Genomic DNA, 23821 nt, shown 5'->3' with positions numbered 1-23821 from the left:
TTAGAGAGAAGAGAGATATGAGCTCCAACCCTGACTTTGCAACTCGCTGTGTACAAGTTATGTTATCCCCTGGGCCTCAGCTTTCCCATCAATGAAATGGGTATAATGCTACTGTCACCACAGGGCCCTTGTGAAGATGAGCTGCACATAAAGAGCTTGGCACGTGGCTGGCACACACTAGGCACCCAAGGAAATGATGACTGTGGTAGGACTTAGCCGGGGGCATAGTGAGACTGTCCAAGCAATCCCGGGCCTTTGGATTTATACCTCTGAGATTAGGCCAAGGCCAGGGACAAGCGTTCCACCTTACTTCACTCCACAAGTCCACGAGGAAATTCACCCCACTCCCGGTGCCTGACACCTCCACCCTAAATCCCAGGCCTGGGCACCCCATGGTTTGGGCAGCTGAGCAGCTCTGTTACCCAAGCTCGGCTCATAGGAAGTGGCACCAGGTACCCGCTTACGAGGCACCCCTACTGGTCGGTCGCTGGTGGTCCCTGGCAGCCAAGAGTCCGGGTGGTGAGTCCACCGGCCCCTGCACGGGGTCTGCGCTGGGCGCCTCCGGAGGCAGAGGCGGCGCAGGCCGGGTGGGGCCACTGGTCTCCGACTTTGGTCACGCCTGGCCGGGAGCTCCGGAGGCTCGCAGGCACGAGCCAGCGGTTCCGGGCAAGCCTCCGTGTGGCCGCTGGGCCTGACTTAGCAGAGTCGGAGCCCGGGCCCTGGCGGGGCGGGTGGAGGCTCGGGGAAGCGCGGGGGGTGGGGTGGGGGGGCGATGGCATCCCCACTCCCGGCCCCGGCTGAGGCGGGGCGCCCCGGCTGGCTCGCGGCGCAGCGGCCGCCTTTCCCCTGCGCGCCTGCCGGCGGCGGCGGTGGAGGCGTCGGCAATCCCGGCTCTTGGCACCACGCCTGGCGGCCGGCCCAAGGCGAGGAGTGGCTTCCAGGAAGCGGGCGGCGGAGCGTTCCAGCCGAGTCTCGCCGTAGCCGCGGCCCCACGCGCTCCGAGCGGCCCGGCCCAGCCCCTCACGCGCTCCCTTCACGCCCCCGGCGTCCCCTGCACGGGCGGAAGGCGCGGGGCCGGCGCGAGGGCGTGCGGGCGCCCGGGCGCGCCGTGCACTTGCCGGGCGGTGCAGGTGGCGGCGCGCTCCCTCCGCCTCTGGGCCCCCGCCAGCGCCTTGCTCCGTACGCCCGGAGGGGGCGGGAGAGGCGGGGCGGCCCCGTCCCAGCCCCATTTAACTTCTCGGCGGCGGCGGCGACTGCGGCGCCGCGGGCTGGAGGCCAGCGTCGGGGAAGGTCCCGGTCCCGGATTCCGCACAAGGTGTTGACTGGGCCGCTTCTGTCCGTCTCTCCTCCGCGCGCGCGCGGCCCGGGCTGCACGTCCCAGACGCTTCTGTGGCGCCAGGTGGGTGCTAGGAGCTCGGCGCCCGGGGGTGGGAAGGCTCTCTCCGGGGGAGCAAGACGGGGCGGTGGCCTCTGAGCGGGGTTGCGGGGCTCCGAGCGGGAGCTTCAGGACCGGGGCGCTCGGCAAGGCTCGGAGACCTCGGGCCGGGCAAACTCCGTGGGGTCCCGGTGGTTTGGGGGAGAGACATTCAGGGGCGCTTGACTGCGGGGAACTCCACCGGGTTGGGGGTTTTCAGATTTGGGGCTTTCTAGGTAGAAAACGGGCCGACAACACCTAGTGGTCTTGGGCGTCGGAAGGTCCGGCCGGTTGGCAAGTGGGATGCGAGCGCCTCTCGAGCGCCGGGGGCTGAGTGACGCGCCCGCTGTGGCAAGTGGACGTGCGGGACTGGGACGCGGCGGCGGCGGGGGCCCGGGGACTGCGAGGCGGCGGGTAGTCGGGGGAGTGCGCGCCGGGACGGCTGCTGCGAGCGAGAGAGCGAGCGAGCGAGGGGGGCGTAGGTCCCAGGGCCCCGCACTGGCCGCCTCCCTTCGGCCCAGAGTCGCCGCCTCAGGTCGGAAACAGCAGCACATTTGCGGATCGCATTAGGCCAGGCCCTTAATGCTTTCTCCAGATGGAGAGAAGCCACCGACCCGCCCCCGGACACCGGCTCCGCCAAGGCGCCCGCGAGGCGAAGCGAGAGGTGAGGGTGACCTCGGCTTTTCGGCTTTTCCAGGCTCGCCTCGTTCTGATTTCCCTGCAAACTGTCAGGAGAACTCTGAAGAAAGACCCCGCTGCCCTCCTGGTCTCAGAGGGCCTCTGCTGGTTTGCCCTCACCTACTTTTAGGAGATTGTGCTAGTATGGCTCTGAGGCTGTGCCCTCCGAACCTCCCTTAACTTAACTCTCAGGCCTCTCTGGCTGCAGGGCTGAGGCTCTGAGGATGAACGGTGTCTTCTGGTGGGGAAAGCCTTGAACCGTCAGAAGACCTGCATTCCAGTCCTAGAAAAGTCACCGTCTTGCTGTGTGACCTTAGGCAGTTCCCTTCCCCTCTCTGGGCTGGCTTAGTTGGGCTTAGACTCAGTTTTGCCTGAAGCAGCGGCAGCTGGCAGGTGCCCTAACCCTTGGCTCCATGCGGGCTTCCTGAGTGGGATGCCAATAGCCACACCCTGCTGCTGACAAATGGGCTGGGAAGTGGCTGGTGCAGAGATGGCTCAGCTTCTGGAGGGCTGGAGGTACGGGTTGCACACTGGAGGCTGGTCCAGCTGCCCTCCTGACTTTGATGTAGACTCCTCCTAAAGAGAGCCCCAGACAGCCTGTACCCTGTAATAGGTAGGTAGCTCCATCCTGGGCCAACACAAACCTTTCCAAGACATTATGTGGGGCTCAGAGTTCCTCCCTTTGGTGGGTCTGTTAAGTCATGAGTGCTGCCACTGGGTCCAGAGCTGATTGGAAACCAAATCTTTCCTCCTTTTTAGCCTGCAAGTGAGACCCCCAGGAGACCGGACCCCATGGCTTCCTGGAAGAGCCCCTGGTGGCTGCTGATATGGATGGTCTTCATGCACTCTGCCCTCCTGCAGGTAATAGGGAGGGGAAGAGGAATGGTAGGCATCCCTCTGTTTACTTAGGAGTTTCATTCTAGATCACCTAAGATGTGGTATGATTAATGTTAATCTTATACCAAAGAGAATCTAATTGTTTCTTACCTCCAGCAAGTGGTGTTTCTGGTTGACTTAGCTGTAAGCATAATCCAATCCCTTGGGTCCTCTCCGAGTCCTAATACCACTGTGCCTTGATACCACTGTGGATGCTATATATGAGTGATAACTTGGGGCTGTGATGGATCCTGTCTTTTTCAGTCTGGAACCGCTGTCTGCATGTGCACTGTAGAGACTTGTTTGCTACAGGCCAGGACACAATGATTGGGCAGAGGCCAGGTTGTGGCATTAGCTCAACCACTAAATAAGTATTGTGTTTACATCTATCAACACATATCACACTGTTTTGCAGTCCTCCCTCCCTCTCTCTCTCTCTCCTTTCCTCCCTCTCTCCCTTCCTCCCTCTCTCTCTCTCTCCCTTCCTCCCTCCCTCCTCTCTCCTTTCCTCCCTCCCTCCCTTCCTCCCTTCCTTCCTCTCTCCCTCTCTCCCTTCCTCCCTCCCTCCTCTCTCCCTTCCTCCCTCCCTCCTCTCTCTCTTCCTCCCTCCCTCCATCCCCCTCCCTCCCTCCCTCTCTCTCTCCCTTCCTTTCTTGCTTTCTTCAAATGCTCTTTTTAATAACTGTCACCCGGAGCCACAGGCCCATGGGTTGAGCCCCTGGGCAGGGCTGGTGGCCGGACCCTATCGGCTTCCAGTGGCACCACAGGGCTTTTCTAAAATGAAGCCTGGAGTGGGCTGGCAGCGGGTCCCAGCCCTGGAAGGTCCCGCCTACTCGGGCTGTGCATGGTCCCAGCTGCAGCATCTCTCGGGCGCCAGGTTACAACGGTTACAACGTGGAACGCTTCCCGAAGGGCACTCACGGTCAGGAGTCTGGCTGCTGCCTCGTCCAGGAACCAGCAGAATTTCCCAGCTCGGGGCTGGACCAGGGCTGCGGGGAGCGGGTTTTCCTGCTTGTCGTCCAAAACGCGCTTCAGAATGTCTGCCTTGCCTGCTGTAGTCGCCACAAAGACGACACTTGGAGCTGCCTTCCACACGGGAAGTGTGAGGCTTCTGGGGAGTCGCTGATGCGGGGGCCACCAAATTCTCCCGCTCCTGCAGGGGGGAGTGGCCGGGGAAGAGTGAACAAGTGTGGCCATCGGGACCCACACCCAGAATCAGCAGTTCGAAAAGCAGAATGGAGTCCCCTTGGAAGGCCTGTCTCACCTCCTTGGCCAAGTCCTCAGCCGCCTCCTCCACGGGCAGTGCGGGGTTAATGGTGATCACCTGGTTGGTGGGGCTGGGCAGTGTGGAGAGCAGGTGGGGCCGCTGGAGGCCATCAGTGCTCTCCCAGTGCTCCAAGCGCATGTCGGAGAAGCCCAGCGTCCAGCGCGCAAGGCAGGCAGGCCCGGTGGAGGCAGCGGCGGCAGGCAGCTCGTGGGCCCGCATCGATTCGAGGCTGCCGCCGGACAGACCGAGCGCCAATTGGCCTTGGCCCCGCGCCAGGCGCTGCGCCACCAGTTGTGCCAGTGACGGACCCAGCTCCTGCGGGCTCGAGAAGACCAAGAAGAGGCCGCCAATGCGCCTGCGCTGCAGTCTTTTCTTTAGCATCCTGTCTTTCCCACCAGCCCCAGGGGGACCCAGCTCAAGCATCGCATCCTCATTTACCCACTGGACAGACTCAAACGAATGGAGCTAGCGTTGCCTGAGAGACAATAGGGAATGGCGGAGACTATGGCAAAGTTGATGGTACATGCTCCATCTATTAAGAGCAACCTCTACTCAACTCCAGCTGATCATTGCCAAGTGAGAATGCAAACTCAGGATTGCTGGATTGTACTATTTTGCAAGGTAGCTGGTTATCCAGACTTCCTATGCTCTCTCTCAGTTGTTAAAGCATTGAAAGCCAGACCTATATATTTGTAGACTAGATTCAGCCAAGCAGTTTGTAGCCCCAGATCTAAAGATGCAGAGCACATCTTATTATTGTGGCCTGAGGGATGCTGCTAGCCCATGCCGTACCTTGTGTGCATTAGAACATGCTGGTCCATATGGTATCTTGTGTGAATTAAAGCAAGGCAACCCCTGCTTGCACATGTAACTTCTCAGTATTGCATGGCTTGGTGGCCTCTGTACTCCCAGGGCTGGCAAAGGGCCTGGCACGTAATACGGGCTCTAACGTCTATTAGATGAGCATATACACATATATAAAGAGATACACGCTGGGATAGATTAGTCAGACTTCTCTGCTTCTCATTTCACTCTTGTACTTAGTGTTTCTAAGGCCTCTTTCAGCTCCAGTGTCCCATGATTTCGGTGACTCATGCAGAGCTGGTTAGTGAGGTACATCTTCTCCCCCATTATTCATTTTATTGGTGCTACCCCATATTCACATTTCAATAGATAGCTTTTATTAGAACAAATGTTAATATTTTCAGGGTAACTTTAGGATTTCTGTGGTCAGTGAGGTGTAGTGTTGGGGCAGAAGGATGGAGACTTGCTTTTCCATCCCATCAGCAGATCTGAAACAGGCTGTGAGAGCTCCAGAGATTTGTTCCTGGTCAAATGAGGCTGAGGCTTCAAGGCACAGAGTTTCATTTTGCCTTCTTCCACCCTATAAAATTTAAATGTGTTTTGAGGCAGTCTGTTGACCTTTGGCCAAGGGCAGTGTTTGTCCAGCGTGAATCACGCACTGACCTCTTTTGCATTTTTCCATATCTTTGTGCCGCTGCAGTGTTGTTTCCATGTATGGGGCAGTGTGCACAGAAGGCTGTAAACGGAGATTTCAGGCCAGCGGTCTTCATCATCCACAGCATCAGCTGTTGGAATCCCACCTCCACCACTTCAAGGCCTATTATACAAACATTTCTGCATCTCAGTGTCCACATTTGTAGAGAGGGGGTGTCTACCTCATAGAATTTTCTGGAGGAGTTAATCCATTGTGAAGAGGAAAAAAGTAACAAACAAAATGAAAACTGTCTGGCATGTAGTAAGTGTACTAAGTAAGTGCTGTTGCTGTATTAACCCTTTGAAACAAGCGAGATGCCTGTGATTTCTGCTGGGGATGTGGCTGGTCCCATCACGGGGCCTGGAGAATGTTCTAGTGAAGGCTAAGTCAGTTTGGGGCACCCAAGGGTTGGACATTTGGTTATCTCCCTAGGGTCAGCCTGAGTTTGAGTCAAAGCTGCTCCTCCGAGGTATCTTGGGATTTCGGTGTTTGGGGGGCCCTTGGGGTCTTCTTTGGTCTCTCCCCTTCCTTATAAGTGCTGCCACCAGGAGGCTGGTGGAGAGTTAATAGCCGTGTGAGGCTGAGCTGCAAGGAGCAAGGAATGTGCCAACTCATTTAATAAAAACTAGATTTTCTTTATTAAATCAGCTAAAACTGAAACCTTTTCACTGGCCACAAATAATTGTGATAGATTGCAGAGCAAGCCATGAAGTCAGCAGTCTTGTGTTTTTCTAACTCATTCTTGACTGTTTCTGGAGGAGCTCACCGTTTCCCTCACTCAGGCAGCTGGAAAGGCCTCCCATCTTCTGGTTATACCCTGGCCCTGGAAGCTTCCTGTTGCTCTGGGCCTGCTCCTTAGGGACCCTGATCTTCCCTGAGAAGACAGGTGCTGCTGTTCCAACTCTCTCTTCCAGCCTTCTTCATTGAGAAGTCTCAACTCAGGGGGATATAAATATGGAGCAAATCATGGGCTCCAGCCATGCTTTGCCAAATCCATTCCATTTCCATGCCTCCATGCAATCTTGGGCAGATTCACTTTCATTTATGAAAAGTCCAGTCCAATAAAATTTTGATTCCCTGCTTGATTTAAATCTTATCTCCCTCTGTCTAGTCTAGCCTTGACACGTGGCTTCAGGTACCTGAAGTGGGGTCGTACTATGGTCCATTCTCTTCTCACCTCAACCAGTGGTAAGGACTGGTGTGGGGCTCTTTCTTCCTTTTAGTTATTCTCGGTCCAGCTTTCCTGGGGTTGGGAGCAAGGAGAGGGGATGGGAAGAAGGGCAAACGGCTCTTGACTCAACTGGATGCCTCTCTGGTAGTTGTCACCGTCTCTAGCTCTCGTTGACTCTCTGCCCTCTGGGTAGCACATGTAAGTTCTTCACAGGGCTCTGCAGGACCTGCCTTTCCTGAAGCAGGAGGTCCAGCTCGGGCTTGCCTCATGCTGCTGGGATCTTCTTGCCTCCAGGCAACGCTGTTGGGTGGGGTGCTGGCAGGATGGTTTAAACCCGGTTCCTTTGGTGTTGTCCACTTAATCCACGGGAAGTGCTCACATCCTTGCTGTGCAGTTGGTGGGGGTATGGGATGCTCCAGCGCTGGCTTCTCTCTCTGTCCTGCCAACTCCCTTCAGTTCTCTGGTCCTTGCTCTGCTAGGACAGGTCAGTGCATCCGGTCTAAGCTCATGCCCATCTGGAGAGTGGAGCGCCAGACTCTCCTTGCAGGCATCCCCAATCTCAATGAGTGATTCTTTTTTTTCTTCAATACATCTCAGTCCTCCTTCTTAGAGGGGAAGGAGTGAGGTGGTAGCTGGTATCCCTTCTTAGGGAGCTCTAAGGGAGAGGTCACCTTATGTTGGTAGCCCCCTTTAGAATGTGTGTACTTAGCTCTTCTTTATCGTGAGCTTTGCCCCCTAAATTCCAATGTTTTGGCATTGGGAAGGGTCAATATCTTGATACTAAAATTAGACATGTTGGTTCTAGTCCTAGGGCCATGCTAGTCTTGGTGGTAGTTCTGGTCTCTGATTTCAGTGGTTCTGGTCTGATGTTTTAAATATTGTTACGTTAGGTGGTTCTGGTCTCAGAGGTTCTCTCTGGCATTGTTTTTGGTCTTGTCGCTGTTTCTGATCTTAATCATTATGGTTTTCATCAGTCCTGGGGTTGGGAGTGGTTCTGGTCTCACTGATTCTGGATATTTTGGTGGTTCTGGTCTTGGTGGTATTTTTGTCTCCGTGGCTGTCACCGTGGTGGAAGCTCCAGTATTAGTAGTTCATGTCTTGGTGTTGGCTGTGGTCTTGGTGGCAGTTCTCCCCCTGTGACACCACCAACGTTAATCCCAACATTCGCTTTCACTCCATCTCCTTTAAATCGGAAGTCAGAATCCACACTTGGGTGTTTGTTGTGAGTTACAGAAATCCCCTGCCTCCTCCAAATCACTCTTCTGACCCAGGAGAAGGAGGTGGCAGATTCAGTCTGAGATGGTGACCTGTGTCAGTTCCCTCTTGACTGAATCGGGCCCTCCATGAGCCTTGGTTAGAGATCCATAAACACTTGGATTCACCCTTTACAATAGCTTCTTATGATATCAATTAATTTGTAGTAGGACCTTTTGTTTTTTCATCTTTTTCATCTGTGTCTCTCTTTGTTCTCATATGCATGATCGCCATATCTTCTGATCATCCTTCCACAGAACTCTCCAGGCGAGTTCTGTGACACTTTTCCTGCTATTCCCTATGCAGGGAAGATGTTTAAGAGAATAACAATCAGTTGATTGAGCTCATTGTCATCACTTGACACTCTGTGTCTAGAGGCCCTGACCGCTAGCAGATAAATTATGCAAATAAAACATTTAAATTGTAGAAAAATTGGGAGCTTCCCTGGTGGCGCAGTGGTTAAGAATCCACCTGCCAGTGTAGGGGACACGGGTTCGAACCCTTGTCCAGGAAGATTCCACATGCCACAGAGCAACTAAGCCCGTGCGTCACAGCTACTGAGCCTGCACTCTGGAGCCCACAAGCCACAGCTACTGAACCCGCGTGCGACAACTACTGAAGCCCATGCTCCTAGAGCCCGTGCTCTGCAACAAGAGAAGCCACCGCAGTGAGAAGCCCTGCACTGCAACAAAGAGTAACCACCACTCGCTGCAACTAGAGAAAGCCCACACGCAGCAACAAAGACCCAACACAGCCAAAAATAAATAAAAATAAAATAAATAAATTTATTTTTAAAATTGTAGAAAAGTAGAAGACGTAGATAAATGAAAGGAAAATCAGAATTCAAAAAATTGCCTTAATACTACTGCCCAGATAATAATTATTAACATTTTCATTTCCAGACTTTTTAAATACATAAATATGATATAAATATATGTATATGTTTCGATAAATGGAATCATGCTAAACATACTGTCTTATGCATCATTTTTTTAGTCATTATGTCATGAACATCGTTCTGCATATATAACTGCATTTTTGTTTGCAATGGCTGTGTTCATTGCACTTTTGGATATACCACAATACTGTAATTTGTTGAAACACATTATTTCATTACTGGACAGTTGGGTTGTTTCCAGGATGGTTTGTTCACTTCTGTTTGTTATCAGCCATCTGTAGTGAACTTTGTATACTCACATTTTTGATCACTTATTTGAATATTGCCTTAAAATAATTTTTTCTTAGTGGAATATGCTTTGCTACACACTTGGTAGACATTGTGGTCTTCTTCATCTTCCCCCTGTTTTATTTTGGGTAGAGTTTTCCAGCACTCTGGGTTTTATGTTATAAATGGACTTCCGGTGTGACCGCATCCTCTACAGTGATCTTGGTTGCGTGTTCCAAACTGTGCTGACACCAAAGGTGGAGTCTGAGCAGAAAGACCTAAACTTGTCCTGGAGGCAGACTCCACCTTATTACCAAGTTGCCGGAGTCATCGGATAGTTACAGAGTCATTGCATAGAGCTGGTGAGAATCCAGTGGGAGAATGAATGGGAGCTCTTTCCTTGTTTGTCGTCTGTGACACCTACACTCCCTCTTCTCTTCTACCTCTCTGACCTTTCCATCTCAGGCTCTTTTTTTGGCTCATCTCTGGCTCTCTTTAAAAGCTGCTTTATTCCAGAGTTCTGCCCTTTGCCCTCTTCTTTCTCTCTCCACGTGCTCTCCCCAGGCAGCCTCAATCACTCTGCTGGTTCTCTCTCCAGAAGCTCCTGCCTGGGGTTATCACCGGAGGACCCAGGTCTCATAATGATTCAGGCTTTCACATTTAGGCTTTTGATGTTCTCTTCAAATAGGATTATATATACATTGAAAAGGTAAAAAACTGTCTATTATTTTACATCAACTGTTAAATGTAAACATTGAAAATAAAACACAATTTTGATAGCTTAGTTTTGGCCTCCCTCCCTTCCTTCCTCCCTCCCTCTCTCTTTATCTTTCTTTCTCTCTCTCTTCCTTCCTTCCTTCCTTCCCTTCTTTCTTCTCGGTAACCTCACTAAAATGGAAGACACCCAGTATCTCTGAGAGGTTTCTGTCAGCCTCTTATGAGCTGCAGATCAGTATATCTGTGAGCTGCTACTTACCTCCACCAGGATATTCCTTGCAGGCCTCAGACATAGTATTTCCTAAATGGAAATCCTCACCACCCACCCAGCTCGGTCTCAGTGCCTGGATTCTCCATCTTCTAGTCATTTGACCCAGAATCCTGGGGCCACTCTAGATGCCTTCTTCTCTGTTGCCCCTGCCCTGTACCCATCCGGCCACTAACTTCCATTTGTTCCACCTCAGAAATGTCTGTTAGGGACTTCCCTCGTGGTCCAGTGGTTAAGACTTCACCTTCCAATGCCGGGGATGTGGGTTTGATCCCTGGTCAGGGAGCTAAGATCCCACATGCCTTGTGGCCAAAAAACCAAAACATAAAACAGAAGAAAATTGTAACAAATTCAATAAATACTTTTTTTTAAAAAAAGAAAGAAATGTCTCTTCAATCTGTTTTGTCTTCTTTGTTTCCACTGACACTGTATGTTTGAAGAGTAGGGTATTTGACAGCGTGGGGTATGAAATAAGGATGAACAAAGATAGTTTGTGGCTACACTGGGAGGACCTTGCCGAGCACACTAAATAAATTAATGATAAAGAGGACTTGATTCAGTGGGCAGCATGGAGTCCTGTGGGCGTTGACCAGGAGGTGATGGGAGACACCAGTAAGACTCCATTGGACCACTGGGAACACACTTGAGTGAACGATACTTGGGATGCCGCTGGCACCAGTGCAGGTTGGGACTGATGAGAACTTCAGCTCAGTTCACAAGAGAGCATGGGGCCGTGGGGAGGGGGAGAGTAGTCCTCAACAAGAGGATGTGATTATGAGCACCATTTTAGAACCTGAAGGGATAGAACTTGACAAGTGATTATGTGGGACTGAGAGAGAAACAGGGAAGAATTGAAGATTCCTTTAGGTTCTGAGCTAGTTTTAGGGACACACGAAGGTGAAAATTCACCCTGATTTTGTGAAATTGTCAGTTATGTTTGAGAGAGTAGTTTCAGGGGAAGCTGTGGATTGCAAAATGTGAGGAACTGAATAAGCCTGTTTAATAAGTTGTGCTGAGAAAACTGGACAGTTACATGTAAAAGAATGAAATTAGAACACTCCCTAACACTGTACACAAAAATAAACTCAAAATGGATTAGAGACTTAAATGTAAGGCCAGACACTATAAAACTCATAGAGGAAAACAGGCAGAACACTGTGACATAAATCACAGCAAGATCACCTCCTAAAGAAACAGAAATAAAACCAAAAATAAACAAATTGGACCTAATGAAACTTAAAAGCTTTTGCACAGCAAAGGAAACCATAAACAAGACGAGAAGGCAACTCTCAGAATGGGAGAAAATATTTGCAAACGAAGCAACTGACAAAGGATTAATCTCCAAAATATACAAGTAGCTCATGCAGCTCAGTATCAAAAAAGCAACCCAATCCCAAAATGGGCAGAAGATGTAAATAGACATTTCTCCAAAGAAGATATACAGATGGCAAACAAACAAATGAAAGGATGCTCAACATCACTAATCATTAGAAAAATGCAAATCAAAACCGCAGTGAGGTATCACCTCACACCGATCAGAAAGGCTATCATCACAAAATCTACAAACAGTGCTGGAGAGGGTGTGGAGAAAAGGGAACCCTCTTGCACTGTTGGTGGGAATGTAAATTGGTACAGCCACTGTGGAGAACAGTATGGAGATTCCTTAAAAAAACAAAAATAGACCTACCATACAACCCAGCAATCCCACTACTGGGCATATACCCTGAGAAAACCATAATTCAGAAAGAGACATGTACCACAATGTTCATTTCAGCACTGTTTACAGTAGCCAGGACATGGAAGCAACCTAAGCGTCCATCGACAGATGAATGGATAAAGAAGATGTGGTACATATATACAATGGAATATTACTCAGCCATAAAAAGAAACGAAATTGAGTTATTTGTAGTGAGATGGGTGGACCTAGGGTGTGTCATATGGAGTGAAGTAAGTCAGAGAAAAACAGGTACCGTATGCTAACATATATAGAGAATGTAAAAAAAAAAAAAAGGTTCTGAAGAACCTAGGGGCAGGACAGGAATAAAGACGCAGATGTAGAGAATGGACTGGAGGACACAGGGAGGGGGAAGGGTAAGCTGGGACGAACTGAGAGAGTAGCATTGACATATATGCACTACCAAATGTAAAGTAGATAGGTAGTGGGAAGAAGCTGCATAGCACAGGGAGATCAGCTCAGTGCTTTGTGACCACCTAGAGGGGTGGGATAGGGAGGGTGGGAGGGAGACGCAAGAGGGAGGGGATATGGGGATGTATTTATATGTATAGCTGATTCACTTTGTTATACAGCAGAAACTAACACACCATTGTAAAGCAATTATACTCCAATAAAGATGTTTTTAAAAAAAGGAAATATGTAATACTCTTTGAGAAGGAAACAGGATCATTAGGAATTTTCTTCTGAGCAAAGTAACAACTTCAGTATACATGCACTGCAAAGGGAGGCAGCAAGGAGAAAGGGAGGGGTTAAAGATCCAGGAGGAAAAAACCAATTGTATGCAGTTATTTCATAACAGAGAAAAAAAAAGTAGGCAGTGTTTCCCCTCTGCATTGCTAATGGAGCTAATGCAGCAGAGCTAACATCTTTTGGAAACCACATTTCAAGGTTTATGATTGTGATTGCTCTCAGTTTATTTTTACAAAGATGCTAATTTCCATAAATAGCATGGAAGCATAAAGCAATTTCCTCTCCCAAGTATTTTATGCAATTACTTTCTGGAATTTGTCAGCACTGAACAGCTCCAGCTAATGTATGCTATAAATTATTGTGGTCAAATGCTCAGAAATTCATCTGGTCTCCAAGCCTTCATTTACAAATATAATAGCATGTTATTTTGAAAAAAAATTTTTTAAAGGAAGAATTACTCTATTTTATTAATAAAAACTCATTTATAGTATTAAAGGACTCTTTAAATTCTCTTCACTTTCTCTTTTGAAATTTCCATTTTCTCCCTGATTTAAAAACATAAACATATTCATTATAAAAAAATGTGGAAATCACAGGAAAGGACAAAGATGAAGAAAACCACCTTTCATTCTAACAGTTGTTAGGATTTTGTTGCGTACATTTCCAATATTCTTCTTAGAATATTAACATATATATGTATCTTTTAAAAAGTGGTTACACAGTATTTTGATTATAACTTTGTAAAGATTTAACAACATGAGGAATATTTCTACATGTCATTAAATATTTTTATATTTATTATAATATAATATTTAATGTCTTCATAGTATTGCATCATTTGCTGTGCTATATTTTATTAACTAATTCTTTTACTGCTGAGCATTTAAGTTCATCAGTTTTTTGCTGTTGCAAATAATGCTGCTATGAAAATGTTTGCAGATCCATCTTTGCTCACATTTATGATTATTTCCTTTGAATACGTTTCTAGGAAAATGTATTTATTGAAGCATAATCTTGGGGTCAAAAGCTATGTGCAGTTTTAAGACCTTTGATTTATACTATCAAGTTGCCTCTTTGCAATAGTTGGCAATGTAAGATCTAAAGAAATCTTAGTAGTGAGAGATTCTTAAAAATACTTTTGGGCCATTTGTGTTACTGCTTTTGTGTATTGTCTCCTTGAGACATTAGAAATAGAATAAAAGATTTTATCTTCATATTTTTGCCTATTTTTCTACTGAGAATTTCTCATTAATTTGTATGTGGCTTTTTATATGTAAAGCATATGAGTCTTTTATCTTTAATATGCTGCAAATAATTTCCCCATTTTGTCATTAATATTTTAATTTTATTTATGTTTTTGATAAACTGACATTTAAAATTTTCAAGTCGCCTACTCTAGGAGTCTCAATTTAAGAATTCTTTGCCTTTGCATCATGCTTAGAAATAACCTCATATTGAGAGAAAATAGGTGTAATCTATGTTTTCTTCTAGTCTTATATTTCTTTTTAAACATTAAAATTTCCGTCAGTTGCTTTCTGTGCTAATATCATACTTTTAAAGTTCTTATAGCTTTGTAATGTGTTTAGTATCTACTAAGGCATGACTTTTCTCTTCAATATTATAGTTTTGACCAGTCCAGAAGGTCTTTAAAGTTATTTGGGCAAGTTCCAAGAACAAAAATCCTGTTGTTTTCAATGGCAATGGCATAATGGAGGTGTAACAAGTTCCTTCCCTCAAAACTATATAAAACAAACAAACAGCAACAAAAAGAACAAAGTTTGGGCTTCCCTGGTGGCGCAGCGGTTGGGAGTCCGCCTGCCGAGGCAGGGGATGCGGGTTCGTGCCCCGGTCCGGGAGGATCCCGCGTGCCGCGGAGCGGCTGGGCCCGTGGGCCGTGGCCGCTGTGCCTGCGAGTCTGGAGCCTGTGCTCCGCGGCGGGAGAGGCCGCGGCGGTGAGAGGCCCGAGTACCGCAAAAAAAAAAAAAAAAAAGTTTATCTCCAGTAAAACAAGGAGATGGTACCTGTTTGTAAACACGAACTCTGAAGTACTGTTTTCTGAGTACTGTGAAATCTAGACCTGAGTGAGAGAGGACCCTGCAGGCTGACATGTGTCTCCTTGCGTTCTGAGCAGGACAGAGGTTTCCCTAATGATGACTGTCACAAATTGTGCCTATCTAGTAAACTTTTGGTAAGAAGAGTGAAATTGGGGGCCTTGATGGGACACAAAAATAAGTGGGTATTGTCCCCAAAGAGGCCTGGTTTGACCCCCAAAATGGCAAGGGACATAGAGTTGAAGGGGAAAATTGCTGACACAGAATATCATCTAGTTGTACAACATAACCTCCTACAGGGAGAGACCACGGAAGGTGGAGTGGGATAACGTAGGGAGGAAGAAAACAGCACTTTTCTGACCAAAATGCGGAGTAAGGGGGTTTCTCGAGAACCTCCCTGACTGTTGGATGTTGAAAATAAAAGGAAGGTGTAGCTCTAGAGGAAAGGAAAGCACATGTTTAGTAAGAGACAGAGCCCGACAACAGCGCAGAGTTGAAGCTGTGGACTCGTCTAGTTCACCCCCTGTCTCATACCTCATGTCCTCCTCCTGCTGTTTTTCAGCAAACAGCCGATCCCATTACAAACAACAGAAATAGAGTGCATGCAATGGAATGAGCAACCGGGGACATGCTAGACAGAGTGGGTCTCCTATAAGATGAAGTAGAAAACAAACATACACGTGATTATAGAAAAATGGTAACAAAGGAGATCTAACATACATTAATATTTCTTTAAAAGAACAGGAAAAAATTCAACAATATAATCAAAGAAAACTTTTCCCTGTCTTTTTCTTAAGGTCTTTGTCAATATTGTTTCTGTATTTTTTGTCATTGTGTATTACTGAAGAGAACTCTGGCCAATCTGATTTTTAACCCTTGTATGTGCCTCACTTTGTCTGCCATGATGCGTACATGATTTCTTCCTTATTCCAAAGTCCATATTTTCATCTGGACATAATGTAAATAATTTTTAATCTTCATAAGCATGTGTGCATGTGTTTCAGGAGAGGTTTTTTAATGTGGTCCTCAAATCTGTAATGTTTTTACAATTTTTCCCAGTTTTTTCCTAAGCTTACTTTTTCTGTTGTCTTAAAATGTTTTCTTTAAATTCTTGTATTTCTTCCTGAACTTTTTTAAAGCAAGATCAGGTTGTTTATAATTTATTTGTGATTTTGGGGGAGTAATTTATCTAGAGATACATGTTCATTGATTGCATTTTGCTTATATTTGTTTCTGTTTTTAAAAATTTGTATGCATTGATCTTGTGAGGGTTCTGTTCTGATAGGGATCCTCTTTTTAATGGGATTCTGCTCCATGGGTCTCTCATCCTTCTTCTTAGACGAGCAGGCTGAGAAGAACATGTTCTTCTCATGGTAATAAAAGAGACACATGAGAGCAAGTCCGAAGGCATAAGGTTCTTTCTTATGCAGTCTGCTTGTGTCATTTCTGTAAAACCCCACTGGCTGAAGCAACTCACATAGCTGAAGACACAGTCAGAGGTAGGGACAGAGCAGGTTGTATGGCCAAGTCCAAAATTATTGGGGTGGGCTGGATAAAGAAGATGTGGTACATATATACAATGGACTATTACTCAGCCATAAAAAGGAATGAAATAGTGCCATTTGCAGAGATGTGGATAGACCTTAGAGAGTGTCATATAGAGTGAAGTAAGTCAGAAAGAGAAAAACAAATATCATATAATATCACTTGGATGTGGAATCTAGAAAAATGGTACAGATGAACTTATTTGCAAAGCAGAAATAAGAGATACAGATGTAGAGAACAAACTTATGGATACCAAAGGGGGAAGGGGGGTGGGATGAATTGGGAGACTGGGGTTGACACATATACGCTGCTACATATAAAATAAGTAACTAATGAGAACCTACTGTATAGCACAGGGAACTCTACTCAGTGCTCTGTGGTGACCTAAATGGGAAGGAAATCTAAAAAAGAGGAGATATGTGTGTACGTATAACTGATTCATTTTGCTATACAGCAGAAAGTAACACAACATGGTAAAGCAACTATACTCCAATAAAAATTAATTAAAATATTAAAAAAATAAAACTGCCTAAATTATAAGCCTCCCCACCAAAGAACCCTCACAAAATTATTGGGGTGGGCAAGTATGCTCCTCCCCTAGAGATCATATGTATGTGTGGGGTGAGGGGTAGGAGTGAATATTTTTGAATAATTAATCTACTCTAATCTGGCAAAGCCAGGTTTTTCATTGAGGCAGTATAGCTCCAGAGAGCATAGTTTAGCTGCTGCTCACACCACCATCACAAACTAACATTACTGATTTGGGAAGAGTCAGCACTAAAGAGGAATTGTAGCCAAGTGTCACCTCGTGATGTGAAGCTAGCTTTACTTCATGAGATAGGTGTTCCTCTTGGATAGGGAGGCTATGATACCTTCCTTCCCATCTTACTCATAACTCTAACCCTAGCCTTAAATCTTAGTCTGTTGCAAGTAGAAGTCTAGAAATGGATTCCTCTCAATCCCCTAGTTCAGTGTTACTTCAGCTTTTTGACTGAAAAAACCCACAGGAGGAAGTGCATTTTACATCGTGACTCAATGCATGTACATATCTATGCATTCATATTTTTGGAACACAAGTTTCAAGAAACAATGCTAATTCTTTCCATGAGTGGTTCACTGTGATACCTGTTTTTATATCCACTCCATTCCAGTTGATTCTATGACAAAATGACTGGTTAAGACCCAATTAATTTCATCACCTACTCGTGGGCTATATTTACAGTTTGAAAAAAACACTGCCCTAGTTAATAGACCCCATTCTCCATCGACTTTTGTGTGTGTTGATTTTCCTTCTCTGATATTTGGCTGGAGGGAGGGGGTTGATAAATGAGGCTCCTAGCACAGCTTCCAAATTCTGATTGGCCATCACCTAGTGGAGCTCTGCTTTCCTGGGGCGCTATGTTCCCCCACGGAACCAACTACTGCCAATAGTGTCCATTTAAAGCTACAGTTTCCAATATGCTTGGTTACTAAGGTTCTTCAGAGCTATCTAGATTATCATATTCTTTTACTTGTGTGACCTGCTAACATGATGAGTCATATTAATAGGTTTCCTAATATTGAATCATCCTTGTGTTCCCGGCATTAACTGTGCTTGGCCGTGATATACTGTCTTTTTAATATTCAGCTGGATTTGGCTTGCAAATATTTTGTTGAAAAGTACTACATCTGTATTCATAAGTCATGTTGGTTGGTACTATATTTTCCAGGTTTTTAATATAAAAATTTTTGTTAACTTTATAAAATGGATTGAAACATTTTCCATCTTTTTCTCTTTTCTGGATCAGTTTAGTGCAGGGATAAGCTATTCTTTGAAGGTTTGAAAGTAAAATAAATAGTAAAATTTTACCTTGATAGTAAGAATAAATGGGGCCCAGAACATTTGGGGGCAAATAATTCTTGGACAACTTTTAAAAACCTTTTAGATGATTATTGGATTATTCAGGTTTTTCCCGCTTCTTTAATCAATTTTGGTAATTAACCTCTTCCTAGAGACCTTCTATGCAATCAAAAGTTAAAAATTTGGAAGGACAGCAAAGGGGAGTATTTTGTAATTTTTCAAACTTTAAAAAATTATTTTGCTTTAATTTCTGATTTATTTTTCTTGAGAGTATGTAGAAAGTTTTTGTTTTTAAATGCTCAATTTTATGAATGTTGCAAGGATATTTAACAGTTTGACATTTTTTTGAATTTCCATGGATAATGGACAATACATTTTATTCTCTGTATTAAGCAGTGTTGTTCTCCTATCCCCTCTCTCTTTCTTCATTGTTCCTTTCTGTCTACTCACTCCCCACACTAATTCCTATTTAGTTCTAGGGGGGAACAGTCTATCTCTTTTTTTTTTCCCCTTGGCTATTACTGATCTTTGTCTTCAGGAACTTAGCAACTTCTTGTCTAGCTGGTTTTTGTAAACAGAGATGGTTCTCTCCTTAAGAGGAATAATAGGTCCAGGTGTTGGGTAAGATTGAACTAACCTTCTCCGTTTTCTGATCTTGCCTCTGGGTTGTTTTTTTAGTTTTTCCAATAGGATCAATAATGAAATCTTCAACATTTTTATACACATATATTTTTCTTTATTACCAAGTTGTGCCAGTTCACACTCCCGCTAGTAGCCCGGGAGAGTGCCCTTCTCTCTACGTACTCACCAGCATTTGATATCACTCAAAATTGTTGTCAGTTTAGTAGCAGTCCAGACATTTTAAACTCTGTCACCCTTAAATCCGGATAGAAATGGCCACCTTGGTTATCAGAGCAGGGAATTCTGAGGGTTGGTGTGGCTCATTTAGAGATACCTTTTAAGCTAGTTATAAAGTGAATAAGAGATGAGTCTATAATTTATGAAAAGAGAGACCCATATACATTAAAGTCCCCAAATAAGGCACCAGAAAGGGAGGGGGATAAAATTATAAGCAAAACTTGGTGGTGCTCAGTGGAATCTGGGGGACAAGACTCCAGGTGAGATTGGCAAGGAGAAAGCACTGTCCAACTCCTCTGCGGGGGTGAAGGCAGGGCCTGTGAAGACCCTCTTCCTGCTTGGTTTGGTTCTCCGTGAGGCTGGAGGATGACCTGCCCCTTTGCTGGGATGGAAGGTTGAAGCCAGCGGTGGAAAGGAGCCAGCCTGTACGTGAGGGGCATGACTGCCTTTCTGGAGGAAGCGTTGCTCATTTGTTGGCAATAATTGCAGTCACCCTTCACTGAGGTTGAGAGAGAAGAGAGGGGGGAGTTTCTGGGATGGGCAGAGTGAAGCAGGTCCAAAGCCCTGTGGCTGTTCAAATGAAATTCCGTTCAGTGCAAACACTTCACACTGAGAATGCAGAGCCTCCTTTCCATGGAGCAGTGGTTGGTAGGACACCAGCAACTATGACTCCCTCCCCCGATGGCCCTCTGATGAAAGCAGGCCCTCCCAGGACCCCAGCCAGGCCTTTGCCTTGCTCCTCAGGACAGGCTTGATGGTGTTGCATCTCAGTGGTAGCCCAGTGGCTCTGAACTGACCTATAAGTCCTCCTTCCCATCCTTGGGAGGTCCAGCATGTGGCAGGCATCATTGTTCATGGCTTTTGGGGTGGAGCCCTTGTGCTGCACACTTTGTAAACACTTTCTGGGATGCATTAGCAGCTTCCATTGTCAGAGCCAGGAAAACATTTGGTGCGTGGAGCGGGGAAGGAACACGTGGAGTGGCAGGCGGCTGTGCTCTGGCGGGCTCTGTTCAGTCCCTGATGTGGGGAGGCTGTTTACCTCGGTGGTGCCCACTATACATCTGGCTGGTGCCTGGTGGATCCTCAGTGAGGTACTTAGCAAACAGACACCTTTTTTCTGCTTTAAGAATTTTTTTATTGTGTTGTTTTTTAAATTAATTTTTATTGGAGTATGGTTGCTTTACAATGTTGTGTTAGTTTCTGCTGTACAACAAAGTGAATCAGCTATACGTATACATATATCCCCTCCTTTTTGGATTTCCTTCCCATTTAGGTCACCACAGAGCACTGAGTAGAGTTCCCTGTGCTATACAGTAGGTCCTCATTAGTTATCTATTTTATACATAGTAGTGAATATATGTCAGTCCCAATCTCCCAGTTCATCCCACCCCGCCACCCTTACCCTCTTGGTAACTGTACGTTTGTTCTCTATGTCTGTGTGTCTATTTCTGCTTTGCAAATGTGTTCATCTCTATCATTTTTCTAGATTCCATATATAAGTGATATTATGTGATATTTGTTTTTCTCTGTCTGACTTACTGCACTCTATATGACAATCTCTAAGTCCATCCACATCTCTGCAAATGGCACTATTTCATTCCTTTTTATGGCTGAGTAATATTCCATTGTATATATGTACCACATCTTCTATATCTACTCCTCTGTCGATGGACATTTAGGAGCAACCAGGCACTTTGAAAGACAACTGAAAGATTTGGCAGGGTGGGAAGGGGAATAGCCCAACCCATGCTAGGGAATGAACCAGCCACACTTTATTATATAGTTAACTGATAAAAGTAATAGATAGGCACATACACATATATGTACACAGAGCAGTACAGATGATATGCTGATATAACCCTCAGTCTTTCCTCAGTGGGGCTTTGGTGAATCTCTTTACTGTGACAGGCCACATGCCTCTGTCCTTTTTGGCCTCACTGCTAATTTGTTCCTACGTTGTCAGTTGATCTTCTTTGATGCCCACCCCAGGACACAAGGTGTATCAAGGAAGCCTTGGCTCCCAAGGTTCTTACTTGGCCAGCACAGATAGATGTTGAGTTCTTTCCACTTCAGCAATTACCAAGGGAAGCTTGTCTTTCAAAAGACACATGGCACACAGGACACGGGTATCTTTTCTTTGACTGTCATGTGGAAGTACTCACTGAGCTCAGAGCTTTGTTGTGTAATATAAGGCTGTGGGATTAGCACATAATTCTGAGATTCAGTGAATGAATCCATCGACTGACAATCCCTGATGAGGTCAAGAAAGAAAGTGATCTTAATGAAAACTAATATGAAACTAGAGTTGGCAGTAATAGTGCAAATGGAGCCCTAATCTGTGTTCAATATTTATAATTCATAGAGTCTTTTTTCGTTGATAGTGAGTATGTATAAAGGAGTTTTCACTTCTTTGGTATGTTAGAATTCCTTTTATGGGATATGTGGTTCATGAATATTTTCTCCTGGTCTATAGCTTGATTTTTTATCCTCCTATTAGCATCTTTTGCAGAACAAAAGTTTTAAATTTTGATAAAGTCCAACTTATCATTTTTTTTCATTTGTGGATGATGGTGTTTGGTGTTATGGCTAAGGTCTTTGCTAGGTCCTGAAGATTTTCTGCTATGTTTTCTTCTAAATGTTTTACAGTTTTACAGTTAAGTTTGTGATCCATTATGAATTAATTTTTGTATAAGGTGTACGGTTAAGGTCAAGACTCAGTTTTGCCTGTGGATGTCCAATTGTTTCAGCATTAGAGCAAGACTGTCCTTCTTCCACTGAATTACTTAAAAAAAAATTGTTTATTTATTTATTTATTTTTGGCTGCATTGGGTCTTCGTTGCTGCGCGTGGGCTTTCTCTAGTTGCGGCGAGCAAGGGCTACGCTTCGTTGCAGTGCGGGGGCTTCTCATTGCGGTGGCTTCTCTTGTTGTGGAGCATGGGCTCTAGGCGCATGGGCTTCAGTAGTTGTGGCACGCGGGCTCAGTAGTTGTGGCTCGCGGGCTCTAGAGCACAGGCTCAGTAGTTGTGGCGCATGGGCTTAGTTGCCCTGTGGCATGTGGGATCTTCCCGGACCAGGGCTCGAACCCATGTCCCCTACATCGGCAGGAGGATTCTTAACCACTGTGCCACCAGGGAAGTCCCACTGAATTACTTCTGCTTCTGTGTCAAAAATCAACTGGGAGTGGGCTTCCCTGGTGGCACAGTGGTTGAGAGTCCGCCTGCCGGTGCAGGGGACATGGGTTCGTGCCCTGGTCTGGAAAGATCCCACATGCCGTGGAGCGGCTGGGCCTGTGAGCCATGGCTGCTGAGCCTGCGCGTCCAGAGCCTGTGCTCTACAACGGGAGAGGCCACAACAGTGAGAGGCCCATGAACCGCAAAAAAAAAAAAAAAAAAAAAAATCAACTGGGAGTATTTCGGTGGGTCTATTTCCAGACACTTTATTTTGTTCACATTGAACTATGTGTTTACCCCTCCTCCAGCATCATGGTATCTTTATTACTGTAGCTATATAGTAAGTATTAAAATTGAGTACAGTTATTCCTCTCACTTTACTCTTCCTTTATTAAAATTATTTTAGCTATTCTTTTGCTTTTTCATATAAACTTTTGAATAAGCTTGTCTATATATACAAAAATCTTGCTGGAATTTTGATAGGAATTGTGTTAAACCTATTGATTGGTTTGGGGAGGATTAACATCTTTACTGTGTTGAGTCTTCCAACCCATGAACATGGTCTGTTTCTTCATTATTTAGATCTCTTTTGGTTTCTTTCATAAGTGTTTTGTAAAATTCTGAACATGTCTTTTTATATGTGTACCTAAATATTTCATATTTTTTGGAGTGGTTATAAATGGTGTGGGGTTTTTCGTTTCATTATCCACATGTTATTTGCTAAAACACAGAAATACAATTGAACTTTGTGTGTTGCTTTTGTATGCTGCAACCATTCTAAACTTACATATTAGTTCTAGGAAGTTTTTGGTAGATTCCTTGGGATTTTCTATGCAGACGGTGTGGTGTAAGGCCTAAAATTAAGGCCCAGTATTATGTGCTGCCTTGATATCTGGTGAACCCAGGATGGCCTTGAATGCACATCTGCCAGTTCCCCTCCCCACTCTGCTCCCATGGATATGGTCTCCTAGACAAACAACCTTCCTTATGTAGGGGGCCAGGCAGAGTTCCTAGTTATAACTGAGTAGTGAGTTTCAGTTCCCTGCAGCCTGTGGAATTATTCAAACAAGCCAACCACATCCTCCTGAGAGAACCAGAGGCCACCTCACTCTCTTGATACTAGAAAGCCTGCCTCCCTTGTTCCTGCTTGTTTACTGTGTCCTGAGTGAAACTGCTATGGGGCCCTGTATGGCATGCGGTATGCTCTTCCATTAGGCTGTGAGTATATGTGATTAACAGACTGTTGTCTGTCTCATCCTGTCCAGGGTCATGTGTTGTGTATTTGGCCATTCCCATAACCTTAGGGTGGGAATCCCTCCCTCATGAATAAGGTGAATAGGAGGTGATTAAACAGATAATCATGTCATTTATAAATAAGGACAGTTTATTTCTTTTCAATCTGTATGCCTTTGTTTTCTTTTCTTACCTTATTGTGATGGCTATCACTTCCAGTTCTATGAATAAGAGTGGTGAGAGTGGGCATCCCACCTTATTCCTGATCTCTGGGAGAAAACATTTAGCCTTTCATCATTAAGTATGACATTGCCTGTAGATCATTGTTCTTTATTAAGTTGAGGAAGTTCTTCTCTGTTCCTGGTTTGCTAAGAATTTTTATCATGAATAA

At 45.6% G+C, this 23821-nt stretch overlaps 1 protein-coding gene and 1 pseudogene across 2 annotated transcripts in view; one reads left to right on the top strand and one right to left on the bottom strand.

Moving 5' to 3' along the window:
• Window positions 1-1323: 1323 nt before the first annotated feature.
• The window catches only part of ADAMTSL3 (ADAMTS like 3), a 367745-nt gene continuing 345247 nt past the window's right edge, over window positions 1324-23821 (top strand). Inside the window, 2 exon segments of the mRNA XM_081230123.1 lie at window positions 1324-1399; window positions 2852-2953. Of these exon segments, the coding sequence (XP_081086249.1) occupies window positions 2885-2953 (69 nt within the window). The 5' untranslated portion in view covers window positions 1324-1399; window positions 2852-2884.
• LOC308614950 (6-phosphogluconolactonase-like) lies at window positions 3743-4658 on the bottom strand (annotated as a pseudogene). Its single transcript has one exon. The product of its transcript is annotated as a 6-phosphogluconolactonase-like (transcript).

Source organism: Mesoplodon bidens (genome assembly GCF_964165515.1).
Source record: "Mesoplodon bidens genome assembly, chromosome: 3".
NCBI lineage: Eukaryota > Metazoa > Chordata > Mammalia > Artiodactyla > Ziphiidae > Mesoplodon > Mesoplodon bidens.
Note: the sequence above shows the minus strand (reverse complement) of the source record. Positions and strands in the feature narration are given on the sequence as shown.